The sequence below is a fragment of the Lissotriton vulgaris genome, chromosome 2_1 (assembly GCF_964263255.1).
Source record: "Lissotriton vulgaris chromosome 2_1, aLisVul1.2, whole genome shotgun sequence".
In the NCBI taxonomy this organism is placed as follows: domain Eukaryota; kingdom Metazoa; phylum Chordata; class Amphibia; order Caudata; family Salamandridae; genus Lissotriton; species Lissotriton vulgaris.
In genome coordinates, this window is record NC_141687.1 from 2,010,845,584 (window position 1) to 2,010,866,615 (window position 21,032).

General features: G+C 45.5%; 1 protein-coding gene across 1 annotated transcript in view; it reads right to left on the minus strand.

Annotated features, from left to right (window-relative positions):
- The window catches only part of TM6SF1 (transmembrane 6 superfamily member 1), a 556,895-nt gene that overhangs the window by 59,780 nt on the left and 476,083 nt on the right, over positions 1-21,032 (minus strand). Inside the window, exon 10 of the mRNA XM_086958234.1 lies at positions 4,311-4,537. Within this exon, the coding sequence (XP_086814360.1) occupies positions 4,346-4,537 (192 nt within the window). The 3' untranslated portion in view covers positions 4,311-4,345. The remainder of the gene's footprint in view (positions 1-4,310; positions 4,538-21,032) is intronic.

Here is a 21,032-nt window from a genome sequence, read left to right on the forward strand (position 1 = left end):
CAATATGTAAGGCCTACTGCCTTTATCATAGCTTTTTATTATAAATACCCACACCTACATCCATGATCATAGGCTGGCCACCATAACCAATTTCAACAACGCAAAAAGTACAATGCAAGCATTCTTTTTAGTGGAAGCACACACATTCGTCCCAATCAAATTATATGTATTCAAGGGAACCAACATATTGGTGGTGCTTAAGCCCCTCTCCGAGAAGGACTCTGAAAGCTCTTTTTGGCTGATCACATAAACTCACATGATAGTTGCACTGTCATGCCAGACTTAAAAATCCTTGTAGATTTGAGTAGCCCCGGGCCCTCAAACACAAAACTGCACTCTGAAGTTGAAAGTTAATGACTACACTCCTCCAATCTATGCTGCTGTCGGAGAAAAACAAACACTCTAAATTATCTACTCATCTAAGATACTTTAATAACATCACAATGTCATGTGTGTGTCCCTGAATGGTCAAGCTCGGTCATCTTGCTGCATGCTCAGGCATGTTCAGGCACCTAGATAAATAATTATCAAAGTTGCGTGAAGGGAACACATTTTTTGGGGGGAAGCACTCAACTCCTTCCCAATCAAAACATGTAATCCTAGATACTAATTGTGGGTAGAGCCGAAGCTCCTCTCTTGGTAGTGCTTCTTAAAGCCCTTGTTTAGGATAATCAAATGTCTAGCGACAGGAGCGCTGTCAGTACGTGCCTAAAATGACACTTGCGTAAACCTAGATGCAAATCCTGGTATGTGTTTTTTTTTAACCTGATCCACTTAAAGGGGTCGTTGATAAAATGCTGATAAACAAGTGTAGACCTACATGGACAGACCACATCAAGGGAGCAGCAAACAGGGATCAGTGAGGCCTAATAGTGAAAAAAGCAAGTTACCCATATGCTGTACCAAATGTGTTGGATCTACACAGACTTTTTTTTAGACAAACTATTCAAGATGTTCAACAACGTTGGGAGTCACAGAACCAGACAAATCATCAATCCAGAAGTGAAAATCTCCATGTACAATTACTAAATTAGCATTTAGGAAGAGCAAAATGCCCTCAAAACAAGAAATAGAAAGCAAGGCAAGCCTTGTGAAAAAAAAAGAACTAAGCAAAACCAAAATTAAAACCAAAGTATTTGTCAGGGACTTGTTCAGTTCTTAGGGTATATCAACTAATAGATGAAGAGTAATACCTCATCCACCAAGACCCTTTGCACAAAATTCCTTAATGGTTTCTTAAGCAAGAATCTTGAGGAGAAAGGGGAAGGGAAAAGAGAAATGAAAGCAATGGATGTATACACTCAGTTAACAAGTTTGCTCCCAACATGTATAAGTAATACAAAGAACATTAGTTGAGGTATAAACAGCTGAATATCATTATACAAAAGATAGTGACTAAAATCTATCACTGTCATTTGATTCTCAGCAGTATATCTCAATGATAGCTATTCTTTCAGCTGTCACAAAATAGATAAATGTCAAACCATCATTTGGCAAGGAAAGGTTGATGGGAATTTATGGTATTCAGACCTCTATATACTTTGTCTATAATTTCTTGAAACGTACCTTTGCTAGAATCCAATCATCTTATGCTTCACTGACCACTCTTCCTTTACTGGATTAATATTGAGAACTTACAAAATACAAAATACTCATCATACTTGAAAGATTCCCAACTTCGTTCCACCTCACAGTCACAACTTAGTTCCCAGTACATATAGCATAGTTAGTTCACTGTTACCTCACACTACCTAAGAGATTAGTCTGCTTATAGCTCTCTGAGCACTATTCCATTACCCAATATTGCATATTAACCCTCAACTGATGAATTCTCACTATAAGCAGCGTAGTTAGTACGTTTTTGCTTCATTGTTATCTCATAGAGAGAGACTCATGTTAATTTAGGAATTTCTCAAAAGCATATGTACAAACCCTGCCAAATGGTATACTCTGAATTCTCCACTCCCAAGACAAAATTCTGTTAGGGTAACATTAGTGGATCTTGGAAATACTCCTTACACTCTTAGAGGAACCAACAGAGCACATTGACAAACACAGAACTGCCAGGAAACACCATACTTTGCCTTCCAGTTCCTCATAAAGACCCAGTGGTTCAGACACAGTACCCATCCCCGGCCATGTCAGTATTTCTACATCTAGTTGCCTTTTGCAACTTCATCTTCATGCACTCCTCAGGGATAAAGGTTTCTCTGGCTTCTTCTATATTATCTGTACCAAAGCCAAAGCCATTGTGACAACATCATTGTCATCCTCCTTCTACAGTTCTTACCATGTGACATCCACTGTATCTCGAGGATAAGGACCAGATGCAGTGACAGAATTTTTTATTTCCTTCTAAATTGTCCAAGGAAAGAATGACTCCTCCCAGTATCCAGAGTGTCACTGTACACAGTAAACACACATAAAAGGTGTCTACTTAACAGTTAGAAGGAAAAAAACATAAAAGTAAAATCTTTGACAATCTGATAATACTAGATTGAAGATGGAGATTTATGTTGCAGAAGATAAGCCAGAAACCAACCTCCCCTGATATTAGGAAACAAGAAGAGCCAGCAAAAGAAGGTGGGAGTAGAATCCAAATGGAATCAGTCTACAAGAGTCAAAGAACCTGGAACAAAAATAGAGAACATGTGGGCAATGAACACAACAAATGATAGGGACCAAATGCAACACATCTTCATCTCGCAATTGACGGACCCTGGACAATCCACCAGCTTGGGAAGGGGAAGGGTAGCTCATAGGTTCATTGAGGAAACATGCAAAGAAAAAGACAAAGTTTGACTCTTTATTTTTTTGTTGTAAAAACGTATAGAGTGTGTGGTTACCCGAAGGCCTCCCAGTGCTATAACAGTCGACAGTTGACCTAGACTACCTACAGAAATGCCTGATCTTCGAGGCCTTATGGAAAGAAAGTTTGTTGGTTTGGTAGCTGACGCAGTTCAAGGAGAAGTGTGTTCCAAAGTTTGGGGGCCAGATGTGAGAAAGAGTGGCCACCCCAACGAGATCTGCTAAAATTAGAGACCTGCTCGTCTATCCGCCCAAGGTGCATCATGTTCTGCTAAAAACATTTTTGGGTGCAAATTATGATAATTTTGTGGCAAGATTCATAATTAGGTGGTAAACGCTGAAGCCACAGAGGGTCTGATTATGAATAGGACCATAATGACAAGGCGGTATCAGATGCAATCACTTTCTGCTAGAATTATGTTAGGAAAGACTATTACAAAGTATCGTTTCACACGTGGGCAGTTCCTTGCAAAGCTTTCTGCTGTGAACAGCCAACGATCTGTCCTTGAAGTGGCCTAGTCTGGTCTAACAGTGGATTTAGATTCTTTCTGTCGAGCTGCTTCCCGCGTGGCAATTTGCAAACCCAACATTTAATGTCTGAACTCACATTATTGTCTGGGTTCTAAGTCTAGAGCATAGCACATCCAATGTCTGACAAAGCAGCACTCTAGAAACTATTACCTCAACAATTCTAAATAAAACCAATTACTTTCTGATCGTTTGCTGACAAATGTGGATGAGAACGCACAATTCTGGCCTCAATATTTTACAATTTTCTGCTAAGAGAACATTCCAACCCATGCTTGGAAATCTGCTCACTTGAATGTCTTATGGGGCTCACTGAGTACAAAAAGGGCAACCTGGGCCACCACCTACAAGGGTGGGCCACTCCTGATTAGCAGGTACTTATTTAACTGAAACATACCCAAAACCTCTGTAGAAAGAGACAATGGATAATTCTGTTACTTGTAGTGTTTTACCACTAAATAGTCTTGATTATGCAGAATTTCATCCCAAAGAGCCTATAAAGCATTTTGCACTGTTTTTAGTTTGATGTAAAAGATTTGGTGGGGGGAACTGGTACTAAGGCTTAGGTCATTTTTTCCACAGTAGGACATTTGTTATTATTGTGTGTTTGAGGAATCAAGCATTGAGCAATGACAAAATTGTACAATGTACTTTAGGTTTCGAAATTACAAATGTTTACAATTTTAAAAGTACAGTGTTGTTTTCTGTGTAACGCCTGAACAGATCACTATTACAGGCAGCATTTGAGATCACCAACAACATGATGAAATACGATGTAGCCACTAGAACGTATATCTTAGGGATATTCCTTTTCCAAGTATCAATTTTGCCACCCCCGTTTCAAGTATGTATATGGGACGTCTGCTCAATGTCCAATGGAGGGCTCTGTATCACATTCATATGTATTTGTAGAGTTATAGATTTCATTTACACTTTATGCTATGGTATATCTGTCAAACATATGTTATTCTTACATTATTAAGAGGAATAAAGACAGGCTGCTTCCCGTTTATTCGGCTTTGGCATTTTCCTTTGCTTTGATGAAAAACTCTGGCCTGTGGACACATCTGTATGCCAGGCACTGTGGAAGGAGTCCGTACAGGATGTTTATTGAGAGAAAGACCAGTTTTGCCTCCTGCGGGACTCTGTAGATATAAGGCGTTCTTGCATGAAGAGAGGCACCAATGTGGGAGAACTGAGCCTGTGTACAGGAACACAAAATGGCGTCATCACAAAGTACATTTTATACTGACAACATAATAACAGCTGCAGTGTTTTGTCATACATTTTAAATGAACATATGTCCATAATCCTCGCCATTCCACATGCTAGATGCTCCCCATGTTCTGTATTGATGGAGCAAGGTTTAATACGTACAGAAACTTGTTTCGACTCAGCCCTCTCTAAATAACCTATAATTAATTAATCAACATGTTTTGTTTACTAAAATTTGCATTTTGCAACATATTTAGTAAGCTGGGGGAGTGCGTCAATGTGCTTTTACTAACAGTAACCAAAGTGTCTTAAAATGGCTGCCGAAAATGCGGGAACTCTTCTGCGCATGCATTTGCCACATCTATGTGGTGTGACGTATCTGTGCTTTTGGTGGGAACTTCTTGCCTCTGCGCACTAGTGCCAAGATGGCCGCTTCATGATTACTCATACTAACGCACATGCTGCTGCTTGTACTAAACATTGTTCGTTCTGCTTAACTATTAATGCTATAGCATAAATAAAGTAATAGAGTTAGAGTAGAGATAAGTGGTATACAGTGCATTCATTTATTTCTGTATTCTAATATGTCTTTCCTTGACTTTATTAATAGCTCGTATTTGGCCCCGAGGGTGACATGAACAGCCACATTGAAATCCGCTCTGTGTATGTGTACATAACTCTGAGAGACCTTGAGCAGTGGCATTGAACTGATGCCAGTGACTGTCTTTCTGCTAATGTGCCTGGGAAAACCTCAACCCTAACCTGGGAAAGGAAGAAGATTTGCAACTTTATTAAACTTTGTATATTAAAATGAAATAATATTGGTGGGCGGAATAAAGACATGGGAAAATAAATTGTGGGCGGAAACTTTGATCAACTATATTGAATTGAAATTATCTCATCTTAGTATGGCGTGATGACCTCTCCTCGTCTTTCTGACCAATCACTGAAGGAGAACACATAGATTTGCAACATTTAGGGGTGGTACATTGCCCTGGAAATGGTATAACTAATGTAGGCATAGTTAGAGAAATTGTCCGACTTGTCTGAGTAGCTGACCTGTCACTGACACAACGCATGCTATAGGAGATCGAGAGCAGAGATGCTGGTAGAAACTCTGTCAGAAGAATCGAGGTGTTGCTGAGGAGAGTTATCGATTACCCAGTGCAAAATTTAATCTGGCTTAGAGAGGGGTGTGACACAGGCGTTGCACTTAGCTGAGGTCACCTGTCCTGATCTACACCTGTCTTGTCTCCTGGGCACCTGATTAGTCGGGAGCCCTATCTTTGCCCAGCCTGTGGCCAGGGTTGGTCCTCACATCATTCTAGGTAAATAGAATCTATGTGGTATGTCCCTGTGCTATTTCCCTTTCTCACCCTTCCCAGGTACTAATGTCTAAAGGTGTTACTGTGATTTATTTCAGACTTTATGTCTTATTAATCATATGTCTGCTTATGACATTTATGATCACTGTAATTTAGACAAAGACTTACCGAAACTTGCATAGATAAAGTGTTTAAAACTTCTCCCGAGTCTGGTTATTACAGGAAAGATAACATTGTTAAATGCTACTTATTATTCTAACATTCTTTCGATCCCTAGGACTTATAGCATAGGTGACAAGGATTGGTAAGTCATGGTTTACAGGTATAAGTCCTAAAAGGACTCAAAGTACTGATAGGTTGTAAGTAGTAGAAAGCAGGACTACTAGTTCAAAATGTGAATGTTTATGGGCCCAGGTGAGAATGGTAAAATTGAGCTGGTAGTCCAGCGCGCCATCAGTATTACAGCAATTTAAATTGTGACATGTCTTTATGAATACATTATTATCATCATTTATTAGCTTCTTGGACAGATATTAGAGTGAGTGCATATGGGTAACCCCCAGTAATTGAAAATGTATCCAGATACACATAGACTTGGATTAACGCTGTCCAGCTAAGGTTCTGCGTTGCGATTGGTTGCTTCTTTTTATTTCCAAGGAATGCTCATGTTGAAAGGTTCCAGTGGGCACGGTTACATCAGTGTCTTTCTTCATTTTGAACTATTGATCTCAGTCAATATATTTTATGGAATGATTTACCAAATATTTAACAAAAGTTGTCGTATAGAACCATAGGACTTTTCTTACAGTTTCCGTGTTTAAAATTTTTTTTTTACGATCCATGATATAAATTGGAAGTGATGGATGGAATGCTTGAACTAATCTCACCCACTGGTAATTACTTTGGACACTTTTTTTTGCTGCAAAGTTTTCTGCCCTAAATATACTCTGAAAATACTTACACGCACATGCATCAAAGCATTTTGCAATCGCAAACGGTGCTAATCGCAAAAATCGGCCGTTTGCGATCGCAAAAATTGCTTTTGGAATGCATGAAACAAAGAAGCCCCTCGCAATTTAAGAAATCGCAAAATTTGCGATTACTTAAATTGCGATTGCATTTAAGGAATCGCAATTTGCGATTCCTTAAATGCAATGCAAGAGAGTAAAAAGATTAGCGATTTTGCAATTTAGAATCGAAATTTACCATCACATGTAAGGATTATGGTAAATTGAGATTTTCTTGAAAAAAGCATCAAAGTGCATTTTTAAAATTCCCATGTTACGCACACACATGCCCCTGGGGCATGTGTGTGCGTAACATGGGTGCACATACCAATTTCAGGGTGCAACATGGTGTCCTTTGGACACCCCTGCACCCTTGAAATCGCATTCTCCATTTGTGAATCGCTAATTGCTATTCGCAAAATGAGAATGTCTTCCCATTCGGTCCTATGGGCCTCCACTCCGCTGACCTGCACCGGCCCGCAGAGGAAGGGTTGCTCACCAGCGGAGGATTTGCAACAACCCCCGCAGCACCGGAAGAGAAAGGAACGGGAAATCACCCCCAAACACAGCACAGGGTAGTCCAGATGTAGCAATGTGCCCGGCACAGTCCGCAGGGGCTGATATGTGTAACACAGTAACACCCTGTGCACCTGGGCTTCCAAAGCACACGTCAGGTCTATGGCCCACCAGACCACCAAAAGAATCAAAACCGGCCCACCAATATCTGCAAAAACTCCCCCCGCAGACCAGAACCACACAAGCCAGGTCAGAAATGCTGTGTTCTTACAGCACGGCAGCAGTAGCCCCTCCGGCCAGGGCTGCCCTCATGCATGATAGGTTGCACACAAGCTCACCGCAGCTCGCCTCCAGCATCGATGTCTTCACCCTGCGGTCCGCGGCGTTGTGCTCTGCTAGAAGGGAAAACCCAAACTCGCTGCTCCACCGGTGATAACAAGGAGTCCCAGACACAGGGCGGGAGGTCCCGGAACATGGCTGCCGGCACACGAGGCAATGCGCAGGCCTCTGCACTACCTCAGCTGTGTCACACAGCACAGCTCGGGCGTTGGGTCGAGGATCACCACCAGACTGCCACAAATCTTTTCCGCTTGCCCTCGTCGCTTCGTCCACTACTTTTCATACCATCATCATACTGGATGGCGCAAATAAATGCAGGATAACAGAGGCTGCCATAGCTCTCTCAAGGCTGCGGCCAATCTTAGATTCAGGTAAGCCATGCCCTTAAAGACACATTTGTTTTTTGCAGAAAAATGCCAACTTTCTAAAAGTGGCATTTTCAGAATAGTAACTTAAAGTCTGACTTTGCCATTAAAGATGATTTTAAATTGTATTCTAAATGTGTGGGAAATATATTTCTCTACCTGCTCCAAACTAAAGTTATCACTTCCTAAGTTTTATAAGGTAACCCAGTGTTAGTGTATAATAGAATAGCCGTACTACAGTGAAAAACGACTTTACAAGTTTTTCACTGTCCGGACATGTAAAAGTTAAGTATACATGTCCTACTTTTGAAATACCATGCACCCTCCCTTATGAGCTGTTAGGGCCTAGCTTAGGGGTGACGTATAAGTATTAAATAGGAAAGTGTAGGCCTGGCAAAAGATTTATTTTGACAGGTCGAAATGGCAGTTAAAACTACATTACAGGCTACAGTGGCGGGTCTGAGACATGTTTTACAGTGTTATTTTAGTGGGTGACACAATCGATGCCCAGTGGTAGCATTTACTTTACAGGCCCTTAATACATATAGTATCATATACTAGGGTCTTATAAGTAAATGAAAATCACTCTTTGTTAAGCACGTAGTAAATGCCTTTAGAATTTTTAAACAGTTTTATATAGCACAAACTAGCCCGAGCACATTGTAGGCGTTGTTACTGTACACAAGGACATCTTTTTTCAGGCACAGGAATATTAAGGGCCACATTATTACTTTGGCTCTCCGCCGACACAGCTGCACCACAGCCACGCAAGGACCGCCCGCTTTATTATGAGTTGAACTCGTGCAAGGTGGACAGTCTTTCACCTTTCCCATGCCAGTGCCTGGACAACAGGCACCACAATGGGAAAGGCAAAAAAGTTCCAACACGACATGGACGGTGAAATCCATGATGTGCTGGAACGTTGGGGGAATACAGACGGGGGGCATATGTGTGCCCCCCTCCTATGTATCCCTGTGGCAGGGCTTCCACCATGAACTGGCTGGCGGTGGCAGAACTCGTAATATGCTGAGCGGGACTGCACCACTGATAGGGAACGAAGGTTCCCTGGTGCAGCCCATGGTCCTCCGCAGCAACGTCTATGGAAATCGTAATGCGGCGGACATCCCACCGCCGCCACGAGTCGTGCAGTCTTACAGCCGCCAGCCTCGTAATCAGCCCCCTAAAGTGGCATTCCCAGAATCAAACAATGTTGAGCCAATGCCAGGAGCCACACCTGGTGCCCCAATTCCAAAGCCAGCAGCTATGGCAGTAACACCACACACTTCTTTAATGTTTAACATTTTTTTTTAACATGGTCCATAAACCAAGAGTAGTAAAACACAAAGAAAACCTTGAAAATCGTATTTTTATTGTTCAGTGTTTACAAACATTCTGTTATGGTAATCTTGACAGAAACTATTTTGGCACACACTGATCCAGAATGTAGCTGCGCTGTTGCAGACCACTTAAGTGTCAGGTATTTACAGCATAGGGCCTGTGGTGGCTGCTACTTGATGGGGGTGGCAGTGATGGGGGGGCAGTAAGGGGGCTGGGGCGGGGGGGGGGGGAATAGGTTGGGTGGGGTAAATGAAAAACAAAGAAAACTTACCTGTAAGCTGGCCTGCTGGCCGCTGACTCTTGGTCCTCTGTGTTGCTCCAGATGCAGGAATGAAGCAGGAACCAGGAAGCACCCAGGCTCCCAGAATCCCCTGACCAATCACAACACTGCCCTACAGCGGCATTGTGATTGGACTGATCGCTGTGGTTCGGCACTCAGAGAGGAACTGGGTGCCTGGGCATGCTCTCCCACCAGGCTGCAATACAGCCTGGATGGAGAACATCCAAAGTGCGCATGAAGTGTTGGCCAGCCCAAGGGGGCAAGCCAACCATTCATGCGCACATAAGAATACCACCACTTTTCATGTGACGTCCACCCCCCGCCAAGCCCCGCTCCACCCGAACCATCTGGGCCACAGACGGAAAAATAAAATGATAATAACTTTGGTTATTATGATTTTCTTTTTTAACTGCACACAGAGCAGTGGGGCGACGCTCCTGCCCATTAACGGAGGAGCCGCCCCTGCATCTGGCTCCTCAGAAGAACAGAATAATGCAACCTACATGAAACAAATCCACAATGTTTCCACTTATCTCCTTTTTAAGAATGATGATAGTCCTGTTTTTTTACCTCTTATTTCTACGAGTACTTTGGGACAGATTCAACCTGGAAGACTGCTGTGAGGCAATATCAAGTGCGAGTCACTCCCTTTTCCACAGCGTGTTTCATGTGGGAAACAGCCTTTACGACGCAGGCAGAGCCATACGTGCCGTTTCCCTGCAAGCACAACCATGCTTGCCTTAACCACGCATATGCATGGTTAAGGCAGTACGCAGTCTAGATGCTCATATGGGTAGGCACAGGAAGAGGACAGAAAGCGAAAAGATCGGGAGAGTACACAGACTGGTAAGTGGGGCTAGAGCCAGGTTTTCGGGGTGGAGTGGTAGTTTTAGAGGTGGGGTAGTTTTTAGGGCTCAGGGGGGTTGGTATTATTTATAAGGCAGGGGGCAAGGTATTAAGGGTCAGGGCAGGAGGGATCGGGGTAGTTTTAGGTGTTAGGGATGGGGTCGCTTTCAGGGCTCAGAAGGGGTTGGGTTGTTTATAGCGCATGGGCAAGGATTTAAGAGCTCAGGGTGGGGGATTTGGGGTAGTATTAGTTTTTAGGGATGGGGTCGTTTTTAGGGCTTAGTTGGGTTGTTTATAGGGCAGGGCCCAGGGTTTATGGTCTCGGGAGGGGTTCTGGGTAGTTTTAGGTTTTTGGTGTAGGGTCATTTTTAGGGGTCGGGTTGTTTATAGGGCATGGGCCAGTGTTCTAGGGCTCAGGTGTGATCTTTACCACACACCTCTTTACCAATGGTGCCTTTGCCACGAAATTGCATGGTAAAGACATACATGATAAAGGAATGCGTTGTACAGACACAGTCATTGTTCCGGCTGCATTGTATGGGCATGCATGGTTCAACCATGCGTGCCTCTGTCAGTCCACCATCACATGCACAATGCCATTACTGGCGCTGGGCTTGAAGTGGGAAGAGAACAAGGGACAGAAAATAGCCTGTCACTGAATGACCTCATGATAACGCCGTACTGTGACTGATGTTTTGTGAACCTAAGCCTCCCAGCCCTCGCTGCCTTATGTGCAGGCCTAGGACTGCCTGCATCTCCCGAGCCAACCCAGACACTGCCCTCCTGCTGTTTGTGAGCAAACACCATGGTATCAGCACTAGAATTGGCAGGGGCAGGCACACCCAGTGCCCTTTAGGACACCCAGGGGCTACGGCTTTGTCCCCCAGCTCAATAATTGCACAGGTAGGGAAAGACCTCAACTGCACATGTTGTGCTAGTCAGAGAAAGGCACACGTCCCCCCAACATGCGTGCTTCACTTCAAAAGTGAGTGACCCAACTGAGCATGTTTGCTGTCAATTAAGATCCAACCCGCGCATGAAGTTAAGGCAGCAGGTCAGATAGCACTAGCATTAAACTGGCATAGGAAGGAAAGGAAAACCGGGTTTGTTCGATGAGAGTTATCCGGGAAGGCTACATATAGCCTATAGTGCTGTCTGGAGGATTCCATGAGGGACAGAATATGCACAGATTACATCCATCATGCCCACTTAAATAAATAAAAAAACGAAGTGAATATAAAAAGAGACGTGGCTAGCTGTAACAGGAGCTCTGCACAGGAAACTAAGCAGACACTGACAGGAACGAATCTAAACACCCAAGTGTTACAATAAATGGTAACATAGAATCACAAAACACCACATCAAGAAGTAAACAAGAACTCTAACTAGATGTGAAGAAGCGAGTTTTAAAAAAAACTGTGTAACACTAAAGTTAAGCTAATGTGAAACAAAAGAGACTAGGGCAGGCAATGAACAAGGGAGATTACTAGGTAACTGGAGCACAACAGGGCATGCCCGTGCTCACTGCTCACAACTAATGTTAACTGGAATCTAATGACTCAGCTGAACATAAAAAGGAAAGTACATAGCTCGAGCAGGATGACCTAACATCTGAAATGTGTAGTTACAAGAATAGGACTGCATCCGCGAGCAATGGAGATGCACCAGGCCAAAACAAGAAACCTATTGTAATGATGAAAGATGCGCAGTCAGGGTCTTGAAGATACACAAGTATATTTATTCTTAGTTACAGGAAGATGGTAAGTTCAATAAGTGCTTCAGTAATTGCCATTAGATGTTCCTTAAGTTGCCCCACCAGGAGCAGCCTCCTGGCTGCTCAGCCATCCAGATCAACTGACCCTCCACTCATACAAACACACTCCAACATTCTACATGACCTCATCACAAGCTGAGCAGGTAGGCAGAGAACTACTGAAAGGATAGTGCAGCAGGTAAAAGGAAGACTACAACAAAACCCTGTAGGCCCTGATTCACTATGCTTTTTCGTCTGGGTTGCACTTTCGTTTCACGGCCCAGATACAAAATCCTTTCCGCATTTACTGAGCCATACAAAGCCGCTTTGTTTGGCTATGAATGGTTTAGTATATATAAAGTAAATCATGGCAGCGCATAGTGCTTGTAAAGACTTGTAAACTTGGGACTGCGCCAAAATGGTGCATCTACCCGACAGAGGTATAACGGAAGCTTTATGGAATGGAATGGAATGAGGATTTGTAGAGCGCGATGGCTACCCAGGGGCGTCCCAGCGCTGTAGGGAACTGGAGCTAATCCGGAGGGGTAGGAAGAGGGGCTAGGTTTGGTTTTAAACAGAGGTTTTGCTGAATAACCAGGTTTTGAGAGTTTTTCGGAAGGTGAGGAGGTTGGGTTTGGATCTGAGATTGAGAGGGAGGGAGTTCCAGATCTTGGCCAGGTTGTAGGAGAGCGAACGACCACCACATCTGGCCTTCCTGATGCGTGGTACTGAGGCGAGGTAGGAGGTCGCAGATCTGAGAGAACGAGTGGGCTGGTAGGTTTTCACAAGGGGAGAGTTAATGGGGGGGCCTGTTCCCCAGTAAGAGCGGTGTGCAATGCACATGCTCTTAAACTCGATTCTAGATCTCACCGGGAGCCAGTGAAGATCTCTCAGTCTGGCTCTTACTGGCGGGGATATCCAGGAGAATTCTTGTTGCGCAATTTTGAATAACCTGGAGTCTGTTGATTGTGGATTGGGGTGCTCCAAGATATAAGGCATTTCCACAGTTGAGGCGGGAGAGGATCAGTCCTTGAACCACGATTCGTTTCCCAGAGATAGTTCGGCACACCACAGAATATTCAATGAACAATATCAAAAAATATCAATAAGCCATTATATGTTCTTTTCTTTCTTTATTTTCAGTCTTCATAAAATAGCCAAAGTAGCCTAGGCTACTTTGGCTATTTTATGAAGACTGAAAATAAAGAAAGAAAAGAACATATAATGGCTTATTGATATTTTTTGATATTGTTCATTGAATATTCTGTGGTGTGCCGAACTATCTCTGTGAATTGTATACAGTGCCTTGGCACTAATTTTGGAGGCCTAGGGGTATATGGCCTCAGGTTCTTGGCACCCCTAGTTATAACGTGACCAAGACTCATTAGACTGAGTGCAGTTAAGTGTCCCACCCTATACCCTGTTCTAGTGCTATAACTTGAACCACGATTCGTCTCGAGTGGAATGGAAGCAAAGGGAGAATTTTGCGGAGCAGTCTCATCAGGCCAAAACAGGTCGCAGCTAGCTTAGTGGCCTGATGGTTGAAGGACAGAGTGTGGTCAAGCCAGATGCCCAGGCTCTTGATTTGCTCCTTGGGTTGCGGGGGGTTGCCTAAGCAGGAGGGCCAGATGGGGTCGATGGTTTTGGCGATGTTATTACCCAGGAGCATTATCTCAGTTTTTTCCCCATTAAGCCTAAGACAAAAGCTGGACATCCAGGTGGCGACTGCTTCCAGACATTTGTGTAGGCTGTGTTGAGAGTTTAGGGGGGAGTCCAGAGATACCACTAGCTGCGTGTCGTCCGCATAGGAGACGATCTTTACGCCAAATGGGCGGACGACATCAGCTAGGGGGCGCAGGTAGACATTAAAAAGGGTGGGACTCAGGGACGAGCCCTGAGGCACTCCACAATTAAGTGGTCTACTGGCAGAGGAGAAGTCTCTCTCAAAAACCTTGAAGGATCTGTCAGTCAGAAAGGAACTCATCCAACTGAGGGCGGTCCCGGTCACTCCTATTTCTCCGAGACGATGGAGTAGGATGTTATGATTGACAGTGTCGAAGGCGGCACTTAGGTCGAGTAGGACGATGGCCGTAGAACCGCCATCGTCCAGGATCCTTCGTGCCTCCTCCGTCACTGCAATCAATGCCGTCTCCGTTCCGTGACGGGGCCTAAAGCCGGTCTGAGAAGAGTCGAGGATGTTATTGACTTCTAAGAAGTTGGTGAGAACGGAGTTGACATGCTTCTCGAGGAGTTTACTGAGCCATGGCAGGAGGGAGATGGGACGGTAATTGGCGGGGTTAGATGGGTCGAGATTGTTTTTTTAGAAGGGCTTTGACCATTGCTCTTTTCCATAGGGAAGGGACGATCCCAGTACGGAGTGAGGAATTGAGCAGGTCTAGAATAATAGGCGAGATCAAAGGTGTGATCTGTGTGAGGGTACTGGGGGGAGCAGGGTCGGCGGGTGATCCAGATTTGACCTGTCCCATAAGTCTCTCCAAATTAGTAAGTTCTAAAGGAGGAAAGCTGTTCAAATCCTGGGGAGGGACTGGTGGGCTACCTGTGTTGACGAAATCTGTGGGTGGAGTGACGAGGAGGGGGAAAGAGGAGTTGATCGTTTGAATTTTCTGGTGGAAAAACTCAGCTATTTCCTCGCAATGGGCCTGAGTATTGTTGTGGTCCTTCGGTGGTTCCGGAAGTTGTAAAAGGGTTTTGGCTATTCGATAGATTTCTTTGGGTTTGGACGCTGCGTTTTCAATCTTGAGTTCGAAGTATTTAGCCTGGGCCTGGTGAATTTCCGTTTTGTAGTTTTTGATTGCTGTTCTATAGCATGATTTATCTGAAGGGAGGTAGCTAAGGCGCCATTTCCTCTCCAGTCGCTTACATACACGTTTTGCCTCTCGTAGCTCGTTTGAGTACCACGGGGCTGTAGGATTGCCCCGTTTAGGGTGGGAATTTTTTAGTGGCAAAACTGTATCCAGGGAACTGGTGATCCACAGGTTGAAGTTGTCATTGTCTTGAGTGGGGATAGATGTATTGGTGGGTTTAGTGCCTAGTAGGAGTTCCTTCCACTCAGCTAGGTGGAGTTTAGACCAGTTACGTGAGCATTGCGCCAACGGGGGTTGAGGGGGGGAGTGATCGGGCAGGGTCCAGGTGAACGGGATAAGGAAGTGGTCTGACCAGGGGAGGGGAGAGGAATTTCCAATTTGGAGGTTATTACAATTGCTGAAAACGGGGTCCAGGAGATGACCCTTTTGATGAGTAGGCCCGGTGACACGTTGGTGCAATTCAAGGGCACTTAGGCCCAAAGACAGATCCCTTGCTATAGAGTCGTTTGGGTCATCCAAGTGGATGTTAAGGTCACCCAGAATTGTGAAATTAGCAGTGCTGACTGCAAGACTTGCCGCTAGCGAGATGAGGTCTGAAAGAAATTGCCTTTGTGGTCCAGGGGGACGATATATAAGCATACCCGAAAAGGTATGTGTGGCACTTAATTTTATGAAGAATGGGAGGCATTCGCAGTCTGGGAAGTCTACGGGGGTGCTGGTGACAGTGTAATTTGATTTGTGAATTATAGCCAGACCACCGCCGATGCCTTTTTTCCGGTCGAGGCGGAATATTTGATAGCCAGGGGGAAGTGCTTGTACTAGGTCAGGTTCAGAATGTTCCTGTAACCAGGTCTCGGTAGCGAAAAAGAAGTCAGGACTTAGTTCCTCTAATAGTAGAGAGATTTCTGCGGAGTGTTTAGGGAGCGAACGGCAGTTAAGCAACAACATGGAGAATGAAGTGGGATTCTTTATACCATGAGAAAGGTGAAAGCCACAATCGTTGCAGACGGAGTGTTGGGTAGAGGGATCCCATGTGTGTAGACAGGATGGCCCAACTGTCTGGTTTAATTGATGAAGGGATTGCGGGTGATAGGTGATGGTCTGGTGTGATAGTTGGGCAGGGGGGGTGGCCCCTGGCCCCGGCCGGGCGCAGACGCGCTTGCCGTAGGCGCGCCTTCGTCGCGCAAACGTCGCGCCCGCTGCGCGACCGGAAAATGCACATTATTTATGCTGATTCGATGGGTGGGGACCGTGGGGGCGTGGCCTAAAAAAGGCGCGTGGCCTCGGCTCGAGGCGTGAGGAGTGTTGTCAATCAGAGTGCAGGGTCAGCGCTGGCTCCGCTGCCTCTAGCATCCAATTTCCCAACAAGTACGTTTTTAAATCAACAATACACACGTTAAATTTGTGACAGTTTTAAGAATATTTAAAAGTGAATCGCTCCCGGCTTCCGCCTCAGAAGTGTGTCTCAAGCTTCTACTTAGAGCCCTTAACTCGGCGTCTATAAGTAATGACTCAGCTGAACATAAAAAGGAAAGTACATAGCTCGAGCAGGATGACCTAACATCTGAAATGTGTAGTTACAAGAATAGGACTGCATCCGCGAGCAATGGAGATGCACCAGGCCAAAACAAGAAACCCTGTAGGCCCTCATTCACTATGCTTTTTCGTCTGGGTTGCACTTTCGTTTCACGGCCCAGATACAAAATCCTTTCCGCATTTACTAAGCCATACAAAGCCTCTTTGTTTGGCTATGCGTGGTTTAGTAAATATAAAGTAAATCATGGCAGCGCATAGTGCTTGTAAAGACTTGTAAACTTGGGACTGCGCCAAAATGGTGCATCTACCCGACAGAGGTATAACGGAAGCTTTATCTTTATTTCTCCTTATTACTTCCTATTTCCATGTATGTTGCATTGTGCAGCCCACATGGAAATAGAAATATGCATCTAAGGATTGTTTTTGTGCCTGAAGGTATTGCTTCCTGCACAAACCAATCCTGCCCATAATGCAGGCAGCCTTGCACCAGGGAGCAAGGGTGCTTGCGTTGGCGCGAGGCAGCCTCAAGTACACCAGCGCAAGTAGAGAGCTGAGGAGGACCATATTTTAGTACCGTTGATAAACATGCCTCAGTACAAAAGCTACTTCCATACAACGTTGGGATCGCACCAACAGCCAGGATAGTTATTAATGTCAATAATGCAACAATGTGGGATCACAGAGGTCAAGAAGAGCATATACTCTCTTGGAGAAGCTTCTGTAAGGAATCATACACATATGCCACAAGCAAATCAATAACCTACTAGAAGATTGATTAGAAAGAACTAGTGAAACTGCAAGTGATCAGCACTCATCTTTATTCACAGTGATTTGACTCTGAAGAACATGATCAGAACATACTGGCTCAGGAACTGCAAATTCTTAACAAGCAAATTAAGTGCACCAATGCTCTCAGCATGAATGCAAAAGCTGGCAACACCAGCCCCTCTCGTAGACCCGAGCAGTGCATTGTGGGAGAGTAACTTCTAGCTTCACCATATTCAGCATCACAGCGTCAGTTACAGTTTTTGTTTCTACATCTTCTAGGGGATACCAGGCCATCTCACATGGAATAGTGTAGGTTCGAGTACACAGATGTACGTGCACGTGTAACACTGGCCAAACTTTTTACAGGTAATACTACATCTTTTAAAAGACTTTTCGAATTCTCATAAAAGGTTAAGGTAGCCCCCACAACGAGGAAATTCGAAAGAAACCGATGTCACCGTACTGTAAAAACAAATCCTCAAACAATTCACCTCTCACCTTTCAGCACAATTGTACTTATCTGGCCTTAATCTTTACAGCCTCCGCCTTACGTGTTAAGTGTTGAGGTGAAAGTGGCTGGGAGTATACAGCACTACACTCATTTCCGAAGCCTGAAGTGCATACTTGTCTAGCATGTACATGCATCATTGTAGTCATTTGCGATTTCTTAATTGCGATTTTTAAGGAATCGCAATTAAGAAATCCCAAAAGCCTATGCATGTAGAAATCGCTGAAAAATTTGCGATTCCATAATTGCGACTCGCAAATTGCGAGTCGCAATTAAGGAATCCCTCCCCATTTTAATATATGTGATAACTAAAAAACAGACTGCCAAAAATCTCTGCAAGTCTGTTTACACTGGCAACTCAATTACATAAATGTGCGATCTCCTGCTCATTTATTTATATCTAATGTGAGACTCGTGCATAACTTTTTTTTTGCCAAAGGTTATTTTATTGAGAAAAAACACAGAAAATAGCGACAATCTCGCACAGCATCCTCGCAGGGGGATAAGCAAAGCAGGTGGGAGGCTCTGAAAATCACGGGCAGTCCGAGCATCGGGGCTATTAAGGCGCTTAGAGTAAGCAGTCACCATAGATGCAGCCCAGGCTCGGTGCGATCAGGCAATGGTACAAAGGGCCATAGAGTCTCTTTAGCTGCTAAAAACTGTAACCAACAGAAGTCTTTTTGGGCAAGCAGCCAGGAGCCTCCCACCACAGTCAACGCAGTGATATCTCAAATAAACTTATAACAAGAAACTTCCCCCCCCCCCCACCGGTGGCGTCCCTCCGCATTCACACTCACTCAGGTGCCAGCATTCATACCTGGAAGAGATGTAGGCTCCGCAACGTAGGTGGGCATACCGCCAATGGCAGTCCCCTAGATAGGAACCAAACCAGCGGACTCCAACGAAAGGCAAAGTTTTTAAAATCGCCTAGAAAGACCTCAGCCATGCGTTCCATGCTTAACAATCTCCAAAGCCGAACATGCCACAAAGAAATTGCTGGGGCCTCCCTCTTTTTCCATGTCGCCGCTAGGGTGGTCTTTGCCGCCCCAATGCACAACCAAAGGATTTTCTTATCCGCCCGAGTCTGGTGTTCCAGCAAGGGATCACAGAGTCCTAATAACACGTGCGCCATTGAGTCAGCCACGGGGTAGCCCAGAATGTCTTTAATGTGGGAAAGAATCTCCTCCCAGTAGGGGCGGATAGTGGGGCAGTCCCACCAGATGTGGCGGAAGTCAACCAACAGGCCACAACCTCGCCAACATCTGTCGGAAGTGCCAGGAAACACGTGATGTAGTTTAGCGGGGGTGAGGTACCAATCCATCATCGTCTTGAGATGGGTCTCACGGAGGTCAATGGAATGATTGTGCTTCGCCAAGTCTCTCCACAGTTGTGACCATTCGATATCCGATATCTCGCGGTCCAACAATTCTTCCCAGAGGCCCATGTATCGCGGTCTGGGGGAGATCACTGTGGATAAAAGGTGACGGTATAAGAAGGAGATGGCTCCCCGCATGCCAGTGGCCCGGAAAATGAAGGTCTCGAAGGGGCTAAGCGCTCTAGTGGCTGCATCACGAACTGCGGGAGAGAGTGCCCAGTGTAGGAGCTGGGCATGGTGATACCGCTCCGTAGGCAGGACCCCATAGTCCCGTTGGCAGTTAGCAAATGTGAGCAGAGCATCTCCATGAAACAAGTGGGTAAGGGCGAAGCAACCCCCTTTCCTCCACTCATCAAAGGGTCCCTCAAGTAAAGCAGGAGGTAAAACCGGGCGTGAAGGGAGAGGGAAACGTCGTCCATCTCTCGTCCCCGGCAATCGAGTCCCATACCTTTAGGGTGGTGCTGGTGGGAGTGCTAATATACGCATTCTTTGGTCTGTCTCCCCTGGGTTTCCAAGCCAAATCCCATATCGACCTCCCCGTCCATATGCAGCCAATGCTTTTCCGACATGGGCTGGGACCATTCCACCATCACCCTGAGCTGCGATGCCTTGTAATAGAGAATTACATCCGGGAGGCCACCCCCCCCCCCCCTCCCCCCTCGGGCGTCGTAAAGCAGTAAAAGAAAAGCGAGCTCGACCACCTTGCCAGATAAAGCGGAGCATAAGGGACTTAACCCTACGAAAGAAGTCAGCGTCCACGACGATAGGAAGTGCCTGGAAGAGATAAAGCAGCTTAGGGAGGAGTGTCATTTTGATCGCGTGTATCCTTCCCAACCACGAGATGTACAGTGGCAACCATCGCCTTAAATCGGAGCAGATAGTCGCCAGCAGGGGGGGGGGGGAATTGGCAGCGTACAACTTCCCCACTGTGGGAGTGAGGTGGACTCCCAGATACAAAAGGGAATAAAGGGGCCACTGCAAGGGGGACAGCGGGCGAAGGCGGTCCACCTCAGCTAGGGGGAGCGTGAGGTTTAAAATAACAGACTTATCGTAGTTGACCTTAAAGCCCGCCACTGCCTCAAAACGCGCCAGCTCGGTCTGAACCTGGGGAGGGAATTCGCGGGGTCCGAAAGGTAAAGCAGGACGTCATCCGCGAATAAAGCAATTTTGTGTTGCTCGCCCGTGAAAGGGAGGCTCTGGATGCCCGGGTGTTCCCGTATCGCGATCGCCAGTGGTTCAATACTAAGGGCGAAGAGCAGGGGGGAGAGCGGGCACCCCTGCCTCGTGCCGCGGGAGTGGGGGAAGAAGGCAGACAAATGACCGTTGACCGAGACCCTAGAACGAGGACAGCTGTAATTCGCTCCAATCATGGAGAGGAATCTAGGCGAAAAGTCAAAAGCCGTTAGGGTCTGGAACAGAAACCCCCAGTCCACCCGGTCAAAGGCTTTCTTCTCATCCAACCCCACCAGGACCGCAGGAATGCGAAAGCGGTTAGCCTTTTCAATGAGGTGTACTACCCAGCGAGTGTTATCGTGAGTCTGGCGCCCCTTAATGAAACCGGATTGGTCGGGGTGGATGAGGGCAGGCATGAGGTCCTGTAGCCGGGACGCCAGTATAGTGGAATAAAGTTTGGCATCGAGATTTAGCAGGGCTATAGGTCTATATGAGGCACATCGGGTGGGGTCCTTCCCTGGCTTAGG